The sequence below is a fragment of the Blennius ocellaris genome, assembly GCF_963422515.1.
Source record: "Blennius ocellaris genome assembly, chromosome: 12".
Classification (NCBI taxonomy): domain Eukaryota; kingdom Metazoa; phylum Chordata; class Actinopteri; order Blenniiformes; family Blenniidae; genus Blennius; species Blennius ocellaris.
The window spans coordinates 28,647,105-28,673,033 of NC_137661.1; the positions used below are offsets into that span (position 1 = coordinate 28,647,105).

The 25,929-nt window shown below is 48.1% G+C and overlaps 2 protein-coding genes across 4 annotated transcripts in view; one reads left to right on the top strand and one right to left on the bottom strand.

Annotated features, from left to right (window-relative positions):
• Positions 1-12,844, bottom strand: part of reps2 (RALBP1 associated Eps domain containing 2) — a 25,018-nt gene extending 12,174 nt beyond the window's left edge. For 2 of the 3 annotated variants that reach the window (XM_080505804.1, XM_080505802.1), the window contains exons 1-9: positions 12,518-12,844; positions 4,899-5,022; positions 2,478-2,653; positions 1,995-2,115; positions 1,127-1,233; positions 893-1,034; positions 758-821; positions 357-525; positions 208-261 (exon numbers count right to left, since the gene is read on the bottom strand). In XM_080505804.1, the coding sequence (XP_080361930.1) occupies positions 208-261; positions 357-525; positions 758-821; positions 893-1,034; positions 1,127-1,233; positions 1,995-2,115; positions 2,478-2,653; positions 4,899-5,022; positions 12,518-12,697 (1,137 nt within the window). In that variant the 5' untranslated portion in view covers positions 12,698-12,844. The remainder of the gene's footprint in view (positions 1-207; positions 262-356; positions 526-757; positions 822-892; positions 1,035-1,126; positions 1,234-1,994; positions 2,116-2,477; positions 2,654-4,898; positions 5,023-12,517) is intronic. The other variant, XM_080505803.1, reaches the window with a different exon arrangement.
• Positions 12,845-14,932: 2,088 nt separating this feature from the next.
• Positions 14,933-18,256, top strand: cltrn (collectrin, amino acid transport regulator; the record flags this gene model as incomplete). The annotated part of the gene is made up of 6 exons (XM_080506373.1): positions 14,933-14,999; positions 15,484-15,542; positions 16,385-16,470; positions 16,571-16,687; positions 17,928-18,122; positions 18,202-18,256. The coding sequence occupies 6 exons, from the start codon at positions 14,933-14,935 to the stop codon at positions 18,254-18,256; spliced, it is 579 nt and encodes a 192-aa protein (XP_080362499.1).
• Positions 18,257-25,929: the final 7,673 nt, after the last annotated feature.

Consider the following 25,929-nt stretch of genomic DNA (forward strand, 5'->3'; position numbering starts at 1 on the left):
ACAACGGACACAACGCACTCACTTCCTGCAGACACTGAAATAATGTAGAGTGTGTCATGCATTGGAGGAAGTGAAGCGCTGCGCAGTAAAAGCCAGCAGACTGATGAGACACTACAATGAGGCTCAGTGGGTCTGTCTCATGCTCGGCTCGTTGCTGCCCCCTATAGGAATCCTGTCGCGTCACTGCCGGGAAGCAGATCGACTCACCGTCTGACTGGGCCGGGGCTGCTCGTCCTCAAAGACGATCAAAGGCTCCACACTCTGTAAAGAAAGATCAAAGTGACTTCACAGGCCTGTTCCATCTCGTATGGAGGCTACAGGAAGCAGCGATGGGAACGCCGGTCACGGTCACTCACTCCAGGAGTGTCGGGTGTGTCCTCCTCGTGCCTCGTGAACCCGGGACGCAGGGTCGCAGGAAGGCTTTCAGGAAGAGGGTAGCCATTCTTCCGAGCCACAATCAAATGAAACGCTGTACAGAACTCGGGGAAGGTGAGCGCTCCGTCTCGATCCACGTCACTCAGCTCCCTGCAGATACAGCAAAACATCTGGAATATCCCAGCTGCGATTCCTGACGCTTCCTTCAATGTTTTCTAGATTCTTCAAGTATTTAATCTCTGCATCTTCAAAGAAACTGCAAAGGATTTGAGGAAAGTCTTGTGTGGAAGCCTTTCCCAGTAGTACAGCGTGCAGGTTTCTAAACCTGCTTCAGCAGCGTGTCGAGGTTCTGGGCTGAGGAACCGATCAGGTACAGACTTACCAAATGTGGGACAGCTCCGGGATTGGAAGCTTGGATTTGGTGAAGAAGTTCTTTGCTGCAGCTCCTGGGAAGAGCACATGAAGGTGAGGCCGTGTTACAGCGCCATACACGGTGCAGCCAGCGGGGTGACCTTACCCAGGATCAGAGCCTCCAAGTCGGGCTGCAGGGTCTTGAATTGATTGGTGTAATACTCCAGCTGTTCCTCAGTGATCCTCCAGGGGTCGCTGTCACCGTACTCTGCTGCGCCCTGCTGATCCAGCCTCTCCGCTGACGGAGCCTGGACGGAGCACAGAAGCAGAAAACCAGACGTACCTTAAACCAGCCCTTCACTGGGGGACGAGTGACGGAGAAGAGACGGTCTGAACGAACCCGGACCACCGCCGGAGGCTCCACGCTGGGTTGGGTCCCGTACTTGCTGGGCGAGGGCTGCTGCTCCAGCTGGACGGCCGCTCGGGAGGAAACCATGTTTTCATATGCTGAAGGACAGAACATTCAAAAACATCTGGGTGAAAATGTGAACTGAAGGAAAAACAGAGGCACAAAAGCCACAAGTGACAGAAAAGTATTTTCTATCATTGTTGACGTTCTGTCGGTTCCCAGTCGGGAACTTTTCCTTCTATATTCTGAGGAACTCGTGTTAGAAAAGTGGAGCTCATGTTTTGATTGAAACCTACGAGAACTGATCCTATGACAGTAATAAATGAACAACCTGTTCTCCACACTGCTGGAGAAAAGTTTTCAGACCCCCCATTGTGAAGTCCTGCATTGAGGATCCCTCTTAGGTCTTCCAGAACAATTCCTTTCAGTGCAGTCGCTGCCAAAACACTAAACAAATCCTGGAAAGGCAATTAAAAACTTTAAATTGATTGGTTCCATAAAAATACGTCAGACATGTTGAGCCTTTCCTCCAAATATCCACTAATGAAGGTCCAGCGTTTTATTTAGAGACAGTCTTTGTTGCGATGCTTCAGGTCTACGTAGAGACAGAACATTAGGACGTTCTACCGAGACAAAAGTGGCTAAAACCAGGAAAGTAAACACCTGAAGACAGATTCTCAGCCAGGAAGTGCAGGAGTCCTGCAGCAGTTGAATAAACTCCACAGAAATACAAACAAAGTTTCTTCAGCGTCCTGATCATCAGCATGTGCAGGTCAAACCGCCCGCAACGTTTCTCCATCCCTGTCGAGTGCTTTAGATAAAACACGAGGTTTTATCTAAACATCCACCATGTTCTTACCAAAGGTCTTACCGAGGTGCGAGTCGAGGCCGTTCCTCTGCTTGGCGTAGGCGTAGCCGCGGTAGGCTAGCGGGGAGCGAGGCGGCGAGCTGCATGGAGACCGTGACGGGGACCAAGACTCCTTCCAGCAGACGGTTCAGAGAAACAGAATCAGCATTGCACACTGGGACGTCGGTCGCTCAACAGTGTGTAAACATTCTGGTCGAGTCAGCACATTTCTACAGTGCAATCTGACGGCATGGAGACCAAGCGAGACAACGCAAGGCCACTGAGCGTCATCAGACTACGCGTGGCCTCGAACCCCGACGGTAGACTGCTCCGACTGCTTGTAAAGGAATGTTGCAGAAATACGCCAGGGATAAATGCTACTGCTCAGGCTTCCCGTCAGAGTTGGAACACACATCGACACCAGTGTGTACGACATGCCCTTTGTACACGGAGTCGCCATTTTTAATCAGCACTGAAGGATTCCTGAGGTTTTACCTTCTTATCTGCGTTGGCCTCCAGGTGTTTGAAGCTGCACCGGTCCGCTGGAGTCCAGGACCCAGAGCCGGTCGCAGACCCAGCCTGGGGCCCCTGAGCGTCCACGCCTGCTGGAAGGGTCGAGTATCGCAGCTCTGCTTCATTATTCAGCTCCGCAAATCTGGGAAAAGGCAGATCTGCAGGGAGACGAGGAGGATTAGACGTCCTGCAACAAACCCACTGATCTGTTCCTCCATATAGCCAGGAGACCAGGGAGCTGACTACACCCTGGATATCTGTTCCTCCATATAGCCAGAAGACCAGGGAGCTGACTACACCCTGGATATCTGTTCCTCCATATAGCCAGGAGACCAGGGAGCTGACTACACCCTGGATATCTGTTCCTCCATATAGCCAGGAGACCAGGGAGCTGACTACACCCTGGATATCTGTTCCTCCATATAGCCAGGAGACCAGGGAGCTGACTACACCCTGGATATCTGTTCATCCATATAGCCAGGAGACCAGGGAGCTGACTACACCCTGGATATCTATTCATCCATATAGCCAGGAGACCAGGGAGCTGACTACACCCTGGATATCTGTCCATCCATATAGCCAGGAGACCAGGGAGCTGACTACACCCTGGATATCTGTTCCTCCATATAGCCAGGAGACCAGGGAGCTGACTACACCCTGGATATCTGTTCCTCCATATAGCCAGAAGACCAGGGAGCTGACTACACCCTGGATATCTGTTCCTCCATATAGCCAGGAGACCAGGGAGCTGACTACACCCTGGATATCCGTTCCTCCATATAGCCAGGAGACCAGGGAGCTGACTACACCCTGGATATCTGTTCCTCCATATAGCCAGGAGACCAGGGAGCTGACTACACCCTGGATATCTGTTCATCCATATAGCCAGGAGACCAGGGAGCTGACTACACCCTGGATATCTATTCATCCATATAGCCAGGAGACCAGGGAGCTGACTACACCCTGGATATCTGTCCATCCATATAGCCAGGAGACCAGGGAGCTGACTACACCCTGGATATCTGTTCCTCCATATAGCCAGGAGACCAGGGAGATGACTACACCCTGGATATCTGTTCCTCCATATAGCCAGGAGACCAGGGAGCTGACTACACCCTGGATATCTGTTCCTCCATATAGCCAGGAGACCAGGGAGCTGACTACACCCTGGATATCTGTTCCTCCATATAGCCAGGAGACCAGGGAGCTGACTACACCCTGGATATCTGTTCATCCATATAGCCAGGAGACCAGGGAGCTGACTACACCCTGGATATCTGTTCATCCATGAAGCCAGGAGACCAGGGAGCTGACTACACCCTGGATATCTGTTCATCCATGAAGCCAGGAGACCAGGGAGCTGACTACACCCTGGATATCTATTCATCCATATAGCCAGGAGACCAGGGAGCTGACTACACCCTGGAGGAGCCAGAAGACAGACATACAGCCGGCATTCAGTTCAAAATCTACCCAGCAAACACGTCAGTATTACGGGAGGCGACTGGAGTGCCAAGACAAAACTCAAACTTAGGGAGAACATGTAAACTTGTCCTTCAGGAGTACGAACCAGTACTCTCTTAGAGTCATGTTGACTGACCAAAAACATAATTACTAGAGCTACACTCGGTAGAGCGCAGACGCCACATTTGCTTGTGGAACAGCGTTAGCATCGCTCGCATGATAGCTGCTAGCTCATATCGATGCTAACTGGGTAGCTCAGGTAGCGACATCACTGTGGGAAATGTGACGTGTTGCTATGGAAACAGCTGGTCAGCAGGTGACGGAGGGGCTGCAAGGCTTTCTGGGAGATGTAGTAGTGTTGTTATTAAGAGAACTATTCAAAGGAAATGTACTGTGAGAAGATGAAAGGAGGTGAATTGAACAGATTCTCACCATTTCACAGTTTTTGGGGATTTTTTTGGAAAGTGTTCACTGTTAACGTCCCAAAATCTAATCGATTGGTCTTTGGATGATGAGAAATCATCCAATGACAATACTATGCAATTCAGGGGAGTAGTTTTTGCGAAAAGTTGGTAAAATACATGCATACATACAAACTAATAAATAAATACATGCAAATGAACACATAACCTTCTCGCCGCAACTTACTGGCAAATAGCAATGGTAAGAAAACGAACTAACTATTGACGCCATTTGAACTCAGAACAAGCAGGTGAGGTTAGTTTTCCTCATGTGAACACGTCCAGACTCCATGTCGCTCGGCGGTGCAGCGGAGAAAACAGATTTTGCTTTCGATCTGGGTGCTCCTGATCTGGTAAATAAGGGCAAACCCACTTAGCCCTTTTCCACGCGACTCCCCGTTCATCCAGATTAGACCAAATCCAGCCATGTGAGATAATCTCCTGATCCCCCGGTGCTCTCATAAGACGCCAGACTTACTGGCCGTCAGACTCTCCAGGCGGACCGGCAGGCCGGACTGGGCGGCGGCCAGCAGCTTCAGGGCCACGTAGAACTGGGGCGTCCCGAAGTATCCCAGCCGCTTGGCTCCACAGACCTCCGTCACCTGAAGGAGGCAGAGTGGAGACAGGCTCACGTTTAGTGTGGTTGTAGGTAGGAGGTATATTTCCAACACTGTTATCTGAACACACACAAGAGAACCTCCTGAGAGAATGACCCTACACTTTGTACACTTCTGACCTGAGAGAATGACCCTACACTTTGTTCACTTCTGACCTGAGAGAATGACCCTACACTTTGTACACTTCTGACCTGAGAGAATGACCCTACACTTTGTACACTTCTGACCTGAGAGAATGACCCTACACTTTGTACACTTCTGACCTGAGAGAATGACCCTACACTTTGTACACTTCTGACCTGAGAGAATGACCCTACACTTTGTACACTTCTGACCTGAGAGAATGACCCTACACTTTGTTCACTTCTGACCTGAGAGAATGACCCTACACTTTGTACACTTCTGACCTGAGAGAATGACCCTACACTTTGTACACTTCTGACCTGAGAGAATGACCCTACACTTTGTACACTTCTGACCTGAGAGAATGACCCTACACTTTGTACACTTCTGACCTGAGAGAATGACCCTACACTTTGTTCACTTCTGACCTGAGAGAATGACCCTACACTTTGTACACTTCTGACCTGAGAGAATGACCCTACACTTTGTACACTTCTGACCTGAGAGAATGACCCTACACTTTGTACACTTCTGACCTGAGAGAATGACCCTACACTTTGTACACTTCTGACCTGAGAGAATGACCCTACACTTTGTACACTTCTGACCTGAGAGAATGACCCTACACTTTGTACACTTCTGACACGCCGTCTGCTTCACGCCGCTGCTTCTGCTCCGATAATCTCAGCAGGACCAGAATAATCTGAAGCATGTGAGCATATTTACACTCTTATCATGACAGGATAGGGCTGGAAGGAACCGTACGCACGGAACAAGCAGCGCAGTGCAATCTGTTGATCCTGTTCACTGTTGACTGGAGGTACAATAACTGGTTCAGGAGCAGCGAAGCAGATTAGGATGATCCGGCTCAATCCAGAAAACAACCCCCCAGAACGTAGAGCCTGGAATAAGTCTTCTGGCTGCAGCGTTTTGACATGAAAACTGTTTTCAACCAAATGTAAACACTTGTTTAACGCTTGTTATTTGATGAAGACTGAAGGTTTATCCTCAATAGAACAAGGAAATAAACTAGATGACGGCTTCTTGTGCTGGAGGCCTTCTGGCGCCGGCGGAACGCCTGATCCTCAAGCCGCCGTGCAGAGAAAACTCTGGAACGTCAAGAGCAGCTGCTGCCATGTGACAGCTGGACGCTGGACGGAGACGGAGGCTGGACACGGCAGTGGTCAGGTGGTACCGAGCGGTCAGGTGGTACAGCTGGACGCAGGCGTAGCTGCAGACGTAGCTGCAGCCACGCCTGCAGCTCCACCTGCAGCTCCACCTGCAGCTCCACCTGCAGCTCCACCTGCAGCTCCACCTGCAGCCACGCCCTCCTGCTGGTCCGGTGCCTGAACATACTTCAGAGCACAAACATTCCTGTGGCTTTCAAAACAAAAGTCAGATATGTAGACAAGCACAGTGTGTCTAGTGACACAGGGAGGAACCGGTCCAGCAGGGACACCGTCAGAGGACGAGTCCTCAGCGAGGTGTCTCTGGTGAGGACAATGTGTCTCTGGTGAGGACGGGTCCTCACCGAGGTGTCTATGGTGAGGACAAGGTGTCTCTGGTGAGGACGAGTCCTCACCGAGGTGTCTCTGGTGAGGACGGGTCCTCACCGAGGTGTCTCTGGTGAGGACGAGTCCTCACCGAGGTGTCTCTGGTGAGGACAAGGTGTCTCTGATGAGGACGGGTCCTCAGCAAGGCGTCTCTGGTGAGGACAAGGTGTCTCTGGTGAGGACGGGTCCTCAGCAAGGCGTCTCTGGTGAGGACGGGTCCTCAGGAAGATTTGGACAATTATCAGATGAGTTCCTGTGAAAACTGAGGAGCTAAAATGATCACATGACTCTGAACGCATCACGCCGCCAAGGGGAAGTGAAGTCTGGTCATGTGACCCCGTGACCCCGTGACCCCCGGCGGTGGGAGTGACCCTGCAGGACCCTGCAGCGTCAATCAGCCCGCCTGGCGGCGGCGGTCCAGGCGGACAGGAAGGAAGCAGGGCTCAGTGCCAAGCTTCCTGACACACACACACACACACACACACACACACACACACACACACACACACACACACACACACACACACACACACACACACACACACACACACACACACACACACACACACACACACACACACACACACACACACACACACACACACACACACACAATAGACCGTCAGCCGGAGGCGGCCCCCCCGGGTCGCAGGGCGAACTGGGGGCTGTTCATGGTCCTGTGATGAGTCGGCAGAAAGACGTGCTGGAACCATTAGAACCACTGGAACCACTGGAACTACTGGAACTACTGGAACCATTAGAACCACTGGAACCATTGGAACCATTAGAACCACTGGAACCACTGGAACCACTGGAACTACTGGAACTACTGGAACCATTAGAACCACTGGAACCACTGGAACTACTGGAACCATTAGAACCACTGGAACCACTGGAACTACTGGAACCACTGGAACCATTGGAACCATTAGAACCACTGGAACTACTGGAACTACTGGAACCATTAGAACCACTGGAACCACTGGAACTACTGGAACCATTGGAACCATTAGAACCACTGGAACCACTGGAACCACTGGAACCACTGGAACTACTGGAACCATTGGAACTCGGGACTCGACTTCCACTGAGTGGAGATGAAAACATGAGCAGAGGGAATAAATCCTTCTGAACTGAACTGAAAGCTGCTTTCAGATCACAAGTTCAGTGAACAAGAGACTTTAGATGAACGTTTGTGACGTTGAAGGTTTATGTTTGAACAACCTGCATCATTGAGAAAGTAAAGTGAGAGTTGGACACAAAGTTCTATCAAACCCCAGAAGGCAGCAGAACTCCTCTTCACGTGTTCAAATGTTCAGTGAAGCCAAACGCTGGTGGACAAACGTAACACTACGTGTTGTGTAGGATCACCCTGCCGGTGGCTTGAGGCACGCCATCGGCACTTTAAAGACAAACTGTTTTCTCAGCAGCTCCGCGACACACCTTCTGATCCTTTGTTCAGGAAACTCAACAAACTGGAGAGTCCAACATTTACTCTTCCTTCTCAACCATTTCTGCTCCTGCAGCTCGTCACTGTGGTGAAACGCAGCATGAAGTAAACTCAAACTACAAAGACTTAGGAAGGAAAGGTAAAGACCACATTTCAACCAGCGCCTCAGTGACACTTTGAAACCTGCGACAGCAGAGACAGCAAACATACAGTGCAGACGTGACTGATTATTAATCTAATATGAAGCTTTTTCTTAAAAGGTTCATTGTAGAAAGTTTGAGCAAAAGTAGTAGATTGGACTGGAAATAGTGGGATGGGTGGAACAGCACAAGAACCAAACCCAAAAAAACTGATGTTTAAAAAAGCGTCTGAAACCATTGAAGACAATAACAAACTAAGAAACTATATATATATATATATATATATATTAAATAAACGTCACACACACTTCAAATAAACGTCTCACACACACTTCAAATAAACGTCTCACACTTTAAATAAACGTCTCACACACACTTCAAATAAACGTCTCACACACTTTAAATAAACGTCTCACACACACTTTAAATAAACGCCTCACACACTTTAAATAAACGTCTCACACACACTTCAAATAAACGTCTCACACACACTTCAAATAAACGTCTCACACACACTTTAAATAAACGTCTCACACACTTTAAATAAACGTCTCACACACACTTTAAATAAACGTCACACACACTTTAAATAAACGTCTCACACACTTTAAATAAACGTCTCACACACACTTTAAATAAACGTCACACACACTTTAAATAAACGTCACACACACTTTAAATAAACGTCTCACACACTTCAAATAAACATCACACACACTTCAAATAAACGTCTCACACACTTCAAATAAACGTCTCACACACTTCAAATAAACGTCACACACACTTTAAATAAACGTCACACACACTTTAAATAAACGTCTCACACACTTTAAATAAACGTCTCACACACACTTTAAATAAACGTCACACACACTTTAAATAAACGTCACACACACTTTAAATAAACGTCTCACACACTTCAAATAAACATCACACACACTTCAAATAAACGTCTCACACACTTCAAATAAACGTCACACACACTTTAAATAAACGTCACACACACTTTAAATAAACGTCTCACACACTTTAAATAAACGTCTCACACACACTTTAAATAAACGTCTCACACACACTTTAAATAAACGTCTCACACACACTTCAAATAAACGTCACACACACTTTAAATAAACGTCTCACACACACTTTAAATAAACGTCTCACACACACTTTAAATAAACGTCTCACACACACTTCAAATAAACGTCTCACACACACTTCAAATAAACGTCTCACACACACTTCAAATAAACGTCTCACACACACTTCAAATAAACGTCACACACACTTCAAATAAACGTCACACACACTTCAAATAAACGTCACACACACTTTAAATAAACGTCACACACTTTAAATAAACGTCACACACTTTAAATAAACGTCACACACACTTTAAATAAACGTCTCACACACTTTAAATAAACGTCACACACACTTTAAATAAACGTCACACACACTTTAAATAAAGGTCTCACACACACTTTAAATAAACGTCTCACACACACTTTAAATAAACGTCTCACACACACTTCAAATAAACGTCACACACACTTCAAATAAACGTCACACACACTTTAAATAAACGTCTCACACACACTTTAAATAAACGTCTCACACACACTTTAAATAAACGTCTCACACACACTTCAAATAAACGTCTCTCACACACTTTAAATAAACGTCTCACACACTTTAAATAAACGTCTCACACACTTTAAATAAACGTCTCACACACTTTAAATAAACGTCTCACACACTTTAAATAAACGTCTCACACACTTCAAATAAACGTCTCACACACTTCAAATAAACGTCACACACACTTTAAATAAACGTCACACACACTTCAAATAAACGTCTCACACACTTCAAATAAACGTCTCACACACTTTAAATAAACGTCACACACACTTTAAATAAACGTCTCACACACACTTTAAATAAACGTCTCACACACACTTCAAATAAACGTCTCACACACTTTAAATAAACGTCTCACACACTTTAAATAAACGTCTCACACACTTTAAATAAACGTCTCACACACTTTAAATAAATGTCACACACACTTTAAATAAACGTCACACACACTTTAAATAAACGTCTCACACACTTTAAATAAACGTCACACACACTTTAAATAAAGGTCTCACACACACTTCAAATAAACGTCTCACACACTTTAAATAAACGTCTCACACACTTTAAATAAACGTCTCACACACTTTAAATAAACGTCTCACACACTTCAAATAAACGTCTCACACACACTTCAAATAAACGTCTCACACACTTTAAATAAACGTCACACACACTTTAAATAAAGGTCTCACACACACTTCAAATAAACGTCTCACACACACTTCAAATAAACGTCACACACACTTTAAATAAACGTCACACACACTTTAAATAAACGTCACACACACTTTAAATAAACGTCACACACACTTTAAATAAACGTCACACACTTTAAATAAACGTCACACACACTTTAAATAAACGTCTCACACACTTTAAATAAAGGTCTCACACACACTTTAAATAAACGTCACACACACTTTAAATAAACGTCACACACACTTTAAATAAACGTCACACACACTTTAAATAAACGTCACACACTTTAAATAAACGTCACACACACTTTAAATAAACGTCTCACACACACTTTAAATAAAGGTCTCACACACACTTCAAATAAACGTCTCACACACTTTAAATAAACGTCTCACACACTTTAAATAAACGTCTCACACACTTTAAATAAACGTCTCACACACTTTAAATAAACGTCTCACACACTTTAAATAAACGTCTCACACACTTTAAATAAACGTCTCACACACTTTAAATAAACGTCTCACACACTTTAAATAAACGTCTCACACACTTTAAATAAACGTCTCACACACTTTAAATAAACGTCTCACACACTTTAAATAAACGTCACACACTTTAAATAAACGTCACACACACTTTAAATAAACGTCACACACACTTTAAATAAACGTCTCACACACACTTTAAATAAACGTCTCACACACACTTTAAATAAAGGTCTCACACACACTTTAAATAAACGTCTCACACACACTTCAAATAAACGTCTCACACACTTTAAATAAACGTCTCACACACTTTAAATAAACGTCTCACACACTTTAAATAAACGTCTCACACACTTTAAATAAACGTCTCACACACTTTAAATAAACGTCACACACTTTAAATAAACGTCACACACACTTTAAATAAACGTCTCACACACACTTTAAATAAACGTCTCACACACACTTTAAATAAACGTCTCACACACACTTCAAATAAACGTCTCACACACTTTAAATAAACGTCTCACACACTTTAAATAAACGTCTCACACACTTTAAATAAACGTCTCACACACTTTAAATAAACGTCTCACACACTTTAAATAAACGTCTCACACACTTTAAATAAAGGTCTCACACACACTTTAAATAAACGTCTCACACACTTTAAATAAACGTCTCACACACTTTAAATAAACGTCTCACACACTTTAAATAAAGGTCTCACACACACTTTAAATAAACGTCTCACACACTTTAAATAAACGTCTCACACACTTTAAATAAACGTCTCACACACTTTAAATAAAGGTCTCACACACACTTTAAATAAACGTCTCACACACTTTAAATAAACGTCTCACACACTTTAAATAAACGTCTCACACACTTTAAATAAACGTCACACACACTTTAAATAAACGTCACACACACTTTAAATAAACGTCACACACACTTTAAATAAACGTCTCACACACTTTAAATAAACGTCACACACACTTTAAATAAACGTCACACACACTTTAAATAAACGTCACACACACTTTAAATAAACGTCACACACACTTTAAATAAATGTCACACACACTGAGGATTCTCACTACAGGAAGACAGTCACATGTGCAGCTTTATGCAGGATCTGGGGGGAAATGGGGGGGCATGAGGGGGGGCATGAGGGGGGCATGAGGGGGAGTCAGAAGAGGTGTGTGATCATGCACGCACACATGCACGCGCACACAGCATCAATGAGGCACAATGAGAACATGGCTCATGATGATGAGGAGACTGAGGTTAGTGAGCAGCAGCTCTTGATGACCAAGCAGACGCAGACGCAGAGCGCGCGCGCGCACACACACACACGCACGGCACGGGGCTCACCTTGTGCAGGGCTTCGGGGGGGAGCTGCGACGCCTGGAACAGCTCGGCCACCTTGCTGGACGCCAGGCGGCCCGGGACGTCCGCCTGGCAGCGGCCGTGCAGCCCCGAGTAGAACCGCTGCTCCTGCTCGCTCAGCGGGAGGAAACTCCCGGCGGGCGCCGCGCCGGATTCCGGATCCATTCCCGGGACTGACGCATGGAGGCTCCGCCGCAGACCTGCCGCAGCCACACGGGTCAATACACCCGGACACCGGCGGCCGAGGAGCGGCGGAGGGAGGGAGGGAGGGAGGGAGGGGGGGAGGGAGGGGGGTGTGGTGGCCGGTCGCTGCCGGTCGCTGCCCTCCTGCAGAGCCGGAGGACGGAGCGCCTGGTCGGTCCGCCTCGTCCACTCCCACCTCTATTGTGGACGATTGTAGCGCCGCCGCGCGCCGCCGCCAGGGGGCGGCCGCGCGCAGGGACGGGCTCAACACGCACCGCCAACGTTCTCAATTCATTTCGTTCTGGTAGTTTTTTTTTTAACCACACGTTTTATGTAAGCATGTTTCAATAAAGTTTTAATATCAAAGTGAAAGTAAACATGAAAGGAGGAGTCTGAGCCTCATTCACCACTCAGTCGTGTCCACTAGGGGGCGTTACAACACCCGGGGCGTTGCCTCCTCTCAGTCCACATAACGAAAACTCTCATAGACGTTCTTCATGTTCAGTCAATAAACAGCTTTCAATTCTCACAATGTCGTTTCAGCACCGAGAATGAAAAACAAACTTAAAGCACAGAAATAGAACAGAACAAAGAACAGAAACTGATTCCAGAGTTAAACTCTATATAACTGAAGATTTACTTGTTTGTGACTGGATGTTCTATGGTCTGTCTTCTCCGGCGGCGCTGACCTGCAAACCACAACGATCAATCAACCACAAAACACAACAACAAATGAAGGGCCTGAGGATCCAGAAGCTCATCCTGAATGAGGATCCAGAATCTCATCCTGAATGAGGATCCAGAATCTCATCCTGAATGAGGATCCATAATCTCATCCTGAACTGAGGATCCTGAATCTCATCCCGAATGAGGATCCAGAATCTCATCCTGACCCTCAGGATCCAGAATCTCATCCTGAGAGAAAAGGAGCTCGTCACTCCAGATTATAACAAAGACACTGGATTTCTCATATCATGTGTTATGAGGCTCCTTCAACTGTTGTGTTGTGTTGGTGTTGGTGGGGGTGTTGGTGTTGGTGTTGGTGTTGGTGGGGGTGTTGGTGTTGGTGTTGGTGTTAGTGGGGGTGTTGGTGTTGGTGTTGGTGGGGGTGTTGGTGTTGGTGGGGGTGTTGGTGTTGGTGGGGGTGTTGGTGGGGGTGTTGGTGTTGGTGGGGGTGTTGGTGTTGGTGTTGGTGTTGGTGGGGGTGTTGGTGTTGGTGGGGGTGTTGGTGTTGGTGTTGGTGTTGGTGTTGGTGTTAGTGGGGGTGTTGGTGTTGGTGTTGGTGGGGGTGTTGGTGTTGGTGGGGGTGTTGGTGTTGGTGTTGGTGTTGGTGGGGGTGTTGGTGTTGGTGGGGGTGTTGGTGTTGGTGGGGGTGTTGGTGTTGGTGTTGGTGTTGGTGGGGGTGTTGGTGTTGGTGTTGGTGTTGGTGTTGGTGGGGGTGTTGGTGTTGGTGGGGGTGTTGGTGTTGGTGTTGGTGGGGGTGTTGGTGTTGGTGTTGGTGTTGGTGGGGGTGTTGGTGTTGGTGGGGGTGTTGGTGTTGGTGTTGGTGGGGGTGTTGGTGTTGGTGGGGGTGTTGGTGTTGGTGTTGGTGTTGGTGGGGGTGTTGGTGTTGGTGTTGGTGTTGGTGTTGGTGGGGGTGTTGGTGTTGGTGTTGGTGTTGGTGGGGGTGTTGGTGTTGGTGGGGGTGTTGGTGTTGGTGTTGGTGGGGGTGTTGGTGTTGGTGGGGGTGTTGGTGTTGTGTTGGTGGGGGTCGCCATGGTTACTATGGTGACAAATTGTCCAGAATTGTCTCTCTGCACTGAACAGGTCGGCCTGGATCCTTGAGCACACAAAGACACTTTAACTACAGCCCACACTTCACTGTTTCCATGAAGGACACACACACACACACACACACACACACACACACACACACACACACACACACACACACACACACACACACACACACACACACACACACACACACACACACACACACACACACACACACACACACACACACACACACACACACACACACACCATCATAAGGGGTCCTCCTACTCCTGGTTTAACCATTAAACCTTCGTCTAGTAAAGTTCCTCTGCTGACATTTTAAATCCCAGAGGGACACTGAACTCTTCACCTGATCTCTCTCTCTCTCTCTCTGTCTCTCTCTCTGTCTCTCTCTCTCTCTCTCTGTCTCGCTCTCTCTCTCTCTCTCTCTCTGAAGACATGTTGAGGACACTCTCCCTGCTGCTGTGTTTGTCGTCTGCTGTGGCCGAGCAGCTCTGCAGACAAGGTAAGTGAAGCTTCCAGGTTCCAGGTTCCAGATTCCTGGTTCCAGGTTCCAGGTTCCAGGTTCCTGGTTCCTGGTTCCAGGTTCCAGGTTCCTGGTCGTCAGACCCTCACCCTCCAACACGTCACCGCCGTGGCCTGGACTTCCTTGTTGAATTGTTGAATCCAGTGTGTGATCTGTTTCCAGGCTGAGACTCAGAACAAACAGACTCTGACGCGTCACTGAGGTTTCATTACTGATTCACACTGAGAGAGTCACACGTCCAGGGCAGCACACTGAAATGATGCTGAGGCGGCAGACACAGGCTCTCAAAGGAAACTCTTTCAATCTAAGTAGTTTGTGACCGACTTGCTGTCCAGAAACCTTTCTGTCGACGTTCCTCCGAAACCCCGACTTGGTCTTTGTGTGTTGTTACAGTTCAGAAGTCGTATTTGTCCGTTGCCACGGTGACAATGACGAGACACTGACAGTTTGTTTGTATCTTCAGACGCTCCAAACGGCTACAAGGTGCGACTGAGCATCGAGACTGCGTTGGGGAAAGAGGCTGTACGTATGAACCGACAGGTTATCGACTCTCACTTCCTCAATTCTCCCGAAACCTTGGAGACGAAATGCTTTGGTCTGATGAGGAAGACATAAAACTATTCAAACAAGGACTTTTGGACTGTTGGTGTGTATTTCAAACAATCCAGACCCAATAAGACCGTCAGCTGGCGACACGTTTGGTTTTCTTCAGTTGCTTTTTGTCGAAGCGCTTCCCTTTGCCGCTTTAGAGTCTTTAAGAAGAAAATATGGGAAATAATTTCACTTTCTGAAAGATGGAAGCGTGTTTAGTTGTGCACACATCGTCTTCTGGGGAAAAGTCAGAGACTTCAAAAACCAAACCCACTCAGCTTGGTGTCTGTAGAAGTGTCGTTGAGGTTGTGGGTTCCTGGTTCACCGGTCAGGTTAGGGTTAGGGTTAACCCTAACCTGACAAACAGGCTCAGCTGCTGTTTTCATCGTGACTCTCCTGCAAAGCTCCTCCTGATCCCGACAGACCAAATGTTAAACACATTTCACTGCAAATATCTGAGACTTCCTGAGTCACATGAGAACCAGGATCGTGTCGTGTGGAGCTGCAGAAACCAAACATCAAGGAAAACTGAACAAAACCCACAAAGTTTGGTTCCTCGGCTCTCCGACACTTTTATATCGTCATCAAGAGAAGAGCCGGTGCAACTTCACTGGAAAACTCAGGAAATGTGCTGCTGGCTTCACATATCAGAATTAGTTTACGGTTTCCAAACCGAATGCATGCTGTCATTTTCACAATTGTATTCGTTATTAACTCCTTTAATTTGTACATGATTGCATCTTTTCTTCAGTCTATTGTTTCTCCTGTTGCAGTACGTCTGGAACGAAAATGAAAGCTTCTTTTTCCGATCAACGTTGGCCTTTGCAATGAGGCAGCAGCTGGACGGACATCGCTTTGAGTAAGACGTTTGTTAAAAGCCAAACTGATGAAAGCGTCACAAGACGTGTGAGTCACGGTGTGTGAACGTGACCTGGTCTCTGGTCTCGTCTCGTCACCAGAGAATCAAACATCCAGATGTGTAACGAGACTCTCAGGGTGTCGTTCTGGTTCGTGGTGACCTGGCCTGATGACCCCTCCTCCACTGTGGGCGGAGCCGAGGTGGAGAAGGCCTTGAGGTACCAGGTCACATGACGCTTCGCAAAATTACACCTGGTCACTTCAAACACCAGTGAAAATGTGATTTACTGTGATTTTGTGAGAAACCAACACGACCTTCTTTATCAGCTGACGCATAATGATGCAACGTTTTACCTTCTTCTTTTTCCAAATGAACATTTAAAAGTACAAATTCCATTTCTACCTACATCCCAGCTTTGAGTGGGGACCTTAACCCTAACTCTAACACAAACCCTAACCCTAACCCTAACCCTAACCCTAACCCTAACTCTAACTCTAACTCTAACCCTAACCCTAACTCTAACTCTAACTCTAACTCTAACCCTAACTCTAACTCTAACCCTAACTCTAACTCTAACTCTAACCCTAACCCTAACTCTAACTCTAACTCTAACCCTAACTCTAACTCTAACCCTAACTCTAACTCTAACCCTAACTCTAACCCTAACCCTAACTCTAACTCTAACCCTAACTCTAACTCTAACCCTAACCCTAACTCTAACCCTAACCCTAACTCTAACTCTAATCCTAACCTTAGCCCTAACCCTAACCTAACCCTACCATAACTCTAACCACTCCAGCTGTGACAACATGTGGAAAAGTTCCAGGAGCTTCAATACTTCAATGAGACGCTGTCGAGAGACAATGTCGGTTTATTTGACAGTAAAAATAAAAGTGTAAAGTAGAATAACATAGAGGAACGTTCAGCCCAGAACTGACCAGAGGTTAACAGATTGTCACAATAAAGAAATGTCAACCTACAAAAGACGGATTATTTTATGTTCCAACATTAAAAAAGTTTGAGTTCGTAGCTGATTAAATAGTAACTCAGTCTAATTCAGTAGATCTGTTTGCCGTTAATGAAATAGAACCCGGGGTGTGTGTCCGGCGCCCAGACCAACGACGACATGCTCAGAAATACTCATTATCATTAATCACATCAGATATTCAACAAGGAGAGGAAGTTAGAGGTGAAAGGTTTCCTCTCCACTGCTTCAATGGTGTGTGTGTGTGTGTGTGTGTGTGTGTGTGTGTGTGTGTGTGTGTGTGTGTGTGTGTGTGTGTGTGTGTGTGTGTGTGTGTGTGTAAACCTCAGCAATGCACAAGTCCTCCGTTTGATTCAAGGTTCATTCAGTTCTTCCCTTCAGACTGGATCCGGCCCTCAAGCGATGCAGTGCCCCCTGGTGGCCGGCGAGGAGAAGCTCACCGTCCTCAGTGACGTTGTTTCTTGTCGTTCAGACGATTCAGGGCTCGTTTCAACGGCGCCTTCCTGCTGACGGACCAAACCCTGGAGTTCCTGGGCGTCCCGCCCACCCTGCCGGCGCCCGTCTCCTACGACACCGAGCCGTGGCTCATCGTCTTCGCCGTGCTCATGTCCCTCATCTGCGTCCTCCTCGTCCTCCTCGCCCTGCTGTCCAGGAGGAAGAAGAGGATGTGAGCAACACGAGCAGGTCACCGTCTCCTCGTCACTGCTGCGATCATGATGGAAACACGCTGTGTGGTTTGTCTCCAGGAACCAGAAGTCGGCGTTCCTGGAGCAAGACGCCGTCGTCTTCACCCAGATGTGAACCGACGCCGTCGTCTTCACCCAGATGTGAACCTCTTCCTGGAGGCGTCACCAACCCGGGAAGCTTCGGCTGCTCCCGCTGCAAACAAAGAAATGAATAGCGCTGCACTACTTTACAAATTAAACCACCAGAAGAGTTCGGACAGTAGCAGGTAATTAATTATCCATGGTCTCCTGTCAGGAGAGGTCAGAGGTCAGGGGGTCAGGGGTCAACCGGCCGTCGCTCTGGAGCCGTGATGAACGTTTAAATAAAGAACAACAATGTTTGCAGTCATAAAAGACTCTGATCACCCCTAAAATAGGTAAAACAATAAAAAAAAGTGAAAAGGTAGAATTAAATCTCTAGAAGAGCTCAAATGTCTTTGATGTCTATATTAAATACAGAAACTAAAATCACTTATATAAGCTAATAGAGATAAAATTACTCTAAAATGTGTCAAAATGGCAAAAAAAAAAACAGTGAGCAAAGATGACTGAAGCAGTTAATAATAATAATAATAATCAGTTCTAAAATACTCTGATGAGAGAGGCGGTAAACGTTGAGTTTTCTCAACTTAAAAAAAAAGTTAGTTTCACCGTATTGAAAATATCGTCCTCCAATCAGCATGAAAACAAACAATCTGCTCTAAATTAACATTCAACTTGAAGCTTTTCAACTATTTTCAAACCAACAAAAGCTTCAAAGGAGAAACAAACATTTCCAATCAGTTTTTTTATTTAATTCTTGTCACACCTGTAAAACTTAAATCAATGTATAGAATCTCTGTTGTTGATTACATTTTAATTGTTAATTGAACGATCCTGGACTGAACTAGAGCCGCCTTGAAAAGGAAAAACAATCTTTATGGATTCACAGAAGGGTTTAGTTTCTTTGATTTGTGAAATGTCTGATTTTGGTGACAAATAAAACATGTCAGTGTCTGGAATCCTCTGCTCTCATCGTTCTTCAAGACAAAACAGTGAAGTTGTGAGTTGAAGCAGGACGTGACGTCGTCTCGCAGGTTTGATGGTTCCAGAGGCTGAATCTCGTGTTTTGTGTCGTAAACAGCCGCTGCTCTGCTTCACGCCACTAAAACATCGATACCAGCGAACGGAAACCAGGAAGTGAAGGAAAATCCTTTAAAATATAAAATGACTGAAAGACACAAATAATTCTGATTGTGATCAAATGTTGACGACAAAACAGACGCAGCCTCTGATTTCAGGAACTCAAAACTAAAATAGAACAGGTTCTCTATAAACACGAGAAAATGAAAGTGGAACCAGGAGTTTGATTTCTTCTTGTTTAACATCTTGATTCACCGATGAGAAAAACGTCTTTTCTAATACAGGAGAGAATCTCGTGTTCTCAGGACTCGCTGGGGAAACGTGGAATTCTGGTTCGACACAAAAACCTTCAAAGAAAAAGATTGAATGACTTTTTAACTTCAGAACTTCAGAAACAAACAACTTCAATTAATCTTTTGGCCGAGAAAAGTGACACATGTTGACGTCCTCAATGAGACGGAGACAGACCAAGTGCAGGACTCTGGAGGACGACTTCAATCAGGTCTTTATTCATACTGACAGTACAGACCCACCAACAGCAGGTTGACCTGGACCTGAAGAGGACAGTAGACTGGACCTGAGGAGGACAGCACAGCAGACTGGACCTGAAGAGGACAGGACAGCAGGCTGGACCTGAAGAGGACAGGACAGCAGGCTGGACCTGAGGAGGACAGTAGACTGGACCTGAAGAGGACAGCAGGCTGGACCTGAGGAGGACAGGACAGCAGGCTGGACCTGAAGAGGACAGTAGACTGGACCTGAGGAGGACAGGACAGCAGGCTGGACCTGAAGAGGACAATAGACTGGACCTGAGGAGGACAGGACAGCAGGCTGGACCTGAAGAGGACAATAGACTGGACCTGAGGAGGACAGTAGACTAGACCTGAGGAGGACAGGACAGCAGACTGGACCTGAAGAGGACAGGACAGCAGGCTGGACCCGAGGAGGACAGCAGACTGGACCTGAGGAGGACAGCAGACTGGACTCCAATCCCTGGACAGACGGACGAGACCTGGACGACTAACAGACACTGAACAAACACAGACGGGACAAATGTTCATATGTTGCTGCAGGGTAATGACTGGGATTGTCCCCAGGTGGTGAAGTGGACCGCCCAGACCTGGGGCCCCGCCCAGACATGGGGCCCCGCCCAGACCTGGGGCCCCACCCACACCTGTGGCCCCGCCCAGACCTGGGGCCCCGCCCAGACCTTTGGACCGCCCAGACCTGAGGCCCCGCCCAGACCCGGGGCCCCGCCCAGACCTGTGGCCCCGCCCATACATGTGGCCCCGCCCACTCTGAACGGATCCCAGCCTTCCTCCTGACGCAACACATGTTCCTATAACACAGAAGTATAAGAGTCATATCACAAACAACAACAACAACAACAACAACAACAACAACAACAATAATAATAATAATGACAATGATAATAATAATAATAATGATAATAATGATAATAATAATAATAATAATAATGATAATAATAATAATAATGATAATAATAATAATAATAATAATAATAATGATAATAATAATGATAATAACAATAATAACCAGCCGTTGGCGAGGTCCCTAATAATGTCTGAGGCCTCCAGAGGGAAGAGGTCCAGTGTAAACTTCATTCTGCAGCCTGTCCAGTCGTTCCCTCTACTTTCTACTTTTCCCTGTGAGCCTGTGAAGCCCAGAGTTTGTTCATAAATCTCCTGATTGCTGATGTTTGACTTGCAGCTTCGCTTTTCTCTGGATTTGCAACTCTGATGATGAGAAAAAAGTGCAAACGAAGCACAATTCCGAGCTGCTGCACTTTAATAATTCAGCTTCACTCAGACTGACGCATAATGAGTGCTTTGAAATCTGCTTTACATTTGATATGAACCACATTATCTTGTCTATTTTGAATTCAGCACTTGGTTCAGTGTGTCTTCTCACTCCTCTGAACTCCACCTGATGCTGCAGTTTACACTTCCTGGACTGTCACGAATCACGGACAGGACCCAAGTGCAGGACTCTGGAGGCAGGCTGGATTCAAACAAGTCTTTTATTTTATGTTGACAGTACTGGACAGGACAGACGAGACATGGTAGACTAACAAACCAACAATGACTAAACACAGACAGGACATATATATAGGGCAGGGTGATGATATGAAAGTGGCCACAGGTGCGGTGCTGGAGCGCCCAGACCTATGGCCCGCCCACTCTTAAAGGGGACCTCAGTCCAAGTTCCTGACAGTACCCCCCCCTCCATGACCGGCTCCAGACGGCCCAGGCATCTCAGGATGCTGCCTGTGGAAGTCCCGGATCATGTCTGGGTCCAAGATGTCCCTAGCAGGTACCCAGGCACGTTCCTCAGGGCCATACCCCTCCCAGTCAACCAGGTATTGAAACCCCCGTCCACGCCGGCGAGCTGCCAGGAGCCGCCTGACTGAAAAGACCTCCTCACCCTCTACAATACGGGGGGGAGGAGGGGCTCTTGAGGAGGGAACCAGGGGGCTTTCCCGGGCAGGTTTAACCTTCGACACATGAAAGGTGGGGTGGACGCGAAGCGAGCGGGGCAAACGAAGGTGGACTGCAGAGGGGCCAACCAGCTTCACTATAGGATAAGGTCCAATAAACCTTGACGCCAGCTTCTTCGCGTCTGAACGGATAGGCAGGTCCCGGGTGGAGAGCCACACACGCTGACCAACATCATACGCTGGTGCGGGAACCCGGCGCCGGTCTGCAAGCCGCTTGCGCTCAGCAGAACACTGCAAGAGCTTCTCTCTGGCCTTGAGCCAAGCGCGCTTGCATCGCCGCACCATTGCCAGAGCTGACGGGACACTAACCTCCGACTCCAGGGCAGGGAACAGGGGAGGTTGGTAACCATACACGCACTCAAAGGGAGACAGCCCAGTGGACGAACAGGGAAGGGAATTGTGTGCGTATTCCACCCAGACTAACTGCCTGTACCAAGCAGCTGGGCTGTCAGAGACCAGGCAACGAAGGATGGACTCCAGCTCCTGGTTCACCCTCTCCGTCTGGCCGTTCGACTCTGGGTGGTACCCGGACGAAAGGCTCACCGTACTACCCAACAGCCTGCAAAACTCCCTCCAAAATCGAGACACGAACTGAGGCCCCCTGTCAGAGACAATGTCCCGCGGGAACCCGTGAAGGCGGAACACCTGTGTGAGCATGACCTCTGCCAGCTCCTTGGCCGATGGGAGTTTCACCAGGGGCACGAAGTGGGCCATCTTGGAGAACCGGTCCACTACGGTGAGGATGGTGGTAAACCCTTCCGCGTCCGGGAGGCCAGTTACAAAGTCAATTGACAGGTCTGCCCATGGTCGAGTGGGTACCTCGATGACATTTTGATTTTTTTGTCAGATCTAGCCAGTCATGTCAGTCATGTTCGTTATGTTTTGGAGCGTCTTCTGAGCAACGACTTGTTTGTCAAAGCCGAGAAATGTGTGTTTCATGCTCCCACAGTTTCTTTTCTCGGACACGTCATCTCAGAGGGGAGGGTGGAGATGGACAGAGAGAAGGTCAGGGCTGTAGCTGATTGGCCAACCCCGGGTAACCGCAAACAACTGCTCCGTTTTTTGGGGTTTGCTAACTTCTACCGGCGGTTTATCAGGGGATTCAGTTCCATCGCGGCGCCACTACATACCTTGACTTCCCCCAAGGTCCCGTTTGCTTGGGGTCCCTCAGCTGAGCAGGCGTTTTCGGAGCTCAGGGCCAGGTTCACCTCGTCTCCCGTGCTTGGTGTCGCGGACCCTGGACGGCAGTTTGTGGTGGAGGTGGACGCGTCAGATGTCGGGGTCGGGGCAGTGCTCTCTCAACGCAGCAGTGAGGATGGGAAGCTGCACCCTTGTGCCTTTTTCTCCAGGCGGCTGACCCCGGCTGAGGAGAACTATGACATCGGCAATCGCGAGCTCCTGGCCATCAAGGCTGCACTGGAGGAGTGGAGACACTATCTGGAGGGCGCAGAGCACCCGTTTGTGGTATGGACCGACCATAGGAACCTCGAATACATCAAGTCAGCCAAGAGACTAAATTCTCGACAAGCTCGGTGGGCGCTGTTCTTCACCCGGTTCGACTTTGTGGTTTCATATCGGCCGGGGTCTAAGAATGTGAAGCCTGACGCCCTTTCCCGGGTCTTTGAGCCGGATCCTGCTCCTCGTTCCCCCACGCCAATTTTACCTCCGACCTGTGTGGTGGGGGCGGTGACGTGGGAGATTGAGGAGCAGGTTCGGCGGGCTCTGGAGGGGGTGACGGTGCCGCCAGGTTGTCCTCCCAATCGCCTGTTTGTGTGTCCCCCGGTACGATCTAGTGTCATTCAATGGGCTCACACTAACCTTCTGTCACGAATCACGGACAGGACCCAAGTGCAGGACTCTGGAGGCAGGCTGGATTCAAACAAGTCTTTTATTTTATGTTGACAGTACTGGACAGGACAGACGAGACATGGTAGACTAACAAACCAACAATGACTAAACACAGACAGGACATATATATAGGGCAGGGTGATGATATGAAAGTGGCCACAGGTGCGGTGCTGGAGCGCCCAGACCTATGGCCCGCCCACTCTTAAAGGGGACCTCAGTCCAAGTTCCTGACATGGACTGTCCAACATGTCCAGAGGAGCTGGTGAGGCTGCAGCTGGAGACAGACTGAGGACACCTTGATGTCTCAGGCAGGAATATTAATATTTAACGAGGCGATAATGTGGAGAGGGAACGAGCTGATCAAACACAAACAGTCAGTTCTGCCACTTCAACTGTGAACTGCTTCTTTCCTCCCTCGTTCACGTCTCTTCTTTCCTCCCTCGTTCACGTCTCTTCTTTCCTCCCTCGTTCACGTCGCTTCTTTCCTCCCTCGTTCACGTCGCTTCCTTCCTCCCTCGTTCACGTCTCTTCTTTCCTCCCTCGTTCACGTCTCTTCCTTCCTCCCTCGTTCACGTCTCTTCTTTCCTCCCTCGTTCACGTCTCTTCTTTCCTCCCTCGTTCACGTCTCTTCCTTCCTCCCTCGTTCACGTCGCTTCTTTCCTCCCTCGTTCACGTCGCTTCTTTCCTCCCTCGTTCACGTCTCTTCTTTCCTCCCTCGTTCACGTCTCTTCTTTCCTCCCTCGTTCACGTCGCTTCTTTCCTCCCTCGTTCACGTCTCTGCCTTCCTCCCTCGTTCACGTCGCTTCTTTCCTCCCTCGTTCACGTCGCTTCTTTCCTCCCTCGTTCACGTCGCTTCTTTCCTCCCTCGTTCACGTCGCTTCTTTCCTCCCTCGTTCACGTCGCTTCTTTCCTCCCTCGTTCACGTCTCTGCCTTCCTCCCTCGTTCACGTCGCTTCTTTCCTCCCTCGTTCACGTCGCTTCTTTCCTCCCTCGTTCACGTCGCTTCCTTCCTCCCTCGTTCACGTCGCTTCTTTCCTCCCTCGTTCACGTCGCTTCTTTCCTCCCTCGTTCACGTCTCTTCTTTCCTCCCTCGTTCACGTCGCTTCTTTCCTCCCTCGTTCACGTCGCTTCTTTCCTCCCTCGTTCACGTCGCTTCTTTCCTCCCTCGTTCACGTCGCTTCTTTCCTCCCTCGTTCACGTCTCTGCCTTCCTCCCTCGTTCACGTCGCTTCTTTCCTCCCTCGTTCACGTCGCTTCTTTCCTCCCTCGTTCACGTCGGTCTTCTCCCGCCGTGACGACGTTAACAAAGTGTGTCGGAGGTCAAAGGTCACGTCAGGCCAGACGGAGGGATTCAGTCCACCTCACACCTCCAGCTGGGTGGAGGAAGAGTCTCACACTGTGAGATCTGGAAAACGACTAAACGCATCAGGAGCAGGAAGGAACGTGGTTTTAGAAACAGTTTCAACAGAAACACGCTTCACTGATGTTCCAGACTCGCTGCAGTGCAGCAATCGTCCCTTTGACTTATTTAAAGTGAAAATTGTTGCTTATTGACTCACATTATCGATCCAGTCTGAAGGTTTGACTTTGACGACGCTGTGAATTCATGAAAAAGACGTTGAAGCGACTCCCCATTGGCCACGACGTCCGTCAGGCGACGAGTTCAAGGACCTGGAAGTTCCTGTTTTGTAATGAACAAGTTGAAGGAGCTGAGCCGGTCTGTGCAGAACGGCCAGCGTGTCGGGTTCCTCAGCCGGTCCTCGCCTGCAGTGGTCAGTGTTGACCAGTGGTTCCTCGCCTGCAGTGGTCAGTGTTGACCAGTGGTTCCTCGCCTGCAGTGGTCAGTGTTGACCAGTGGTTCCTCACCTGCAGTGGTCAGTGTCGACCAGTGGTTCCTCGCCTGCAGTGGTCAGTGTCGACCAGCGGTTCCTCACCTGCAGTGGTCAGTGTTGACCAGCGGTTCCTCACCTGCAGTGGTCAGTGTTGACCAGCGGTTCCTCACCTGCAGTGGTCAGTATTGACCAGTGGTTCCTCACCTGCTGTGCTCAGTGTTGACCAGTGGTTCCTCACCTGCAGTGGTCAGTGTTGACCAGTGGTTCCTCACCTGCAGTGGTCAGTGTTGACCAGCAGTTCCTCACCTGCAGTGGTCAGTGTCGACCACCAGAGGGGGCACTGCAGCAGCCAGGGGTGAGGCGAGCCACTCAGTGGGGGGTCAACTGGTGCTGGTCAGGAGGCTCAAACCACAATCATCAGTGCTTCAGC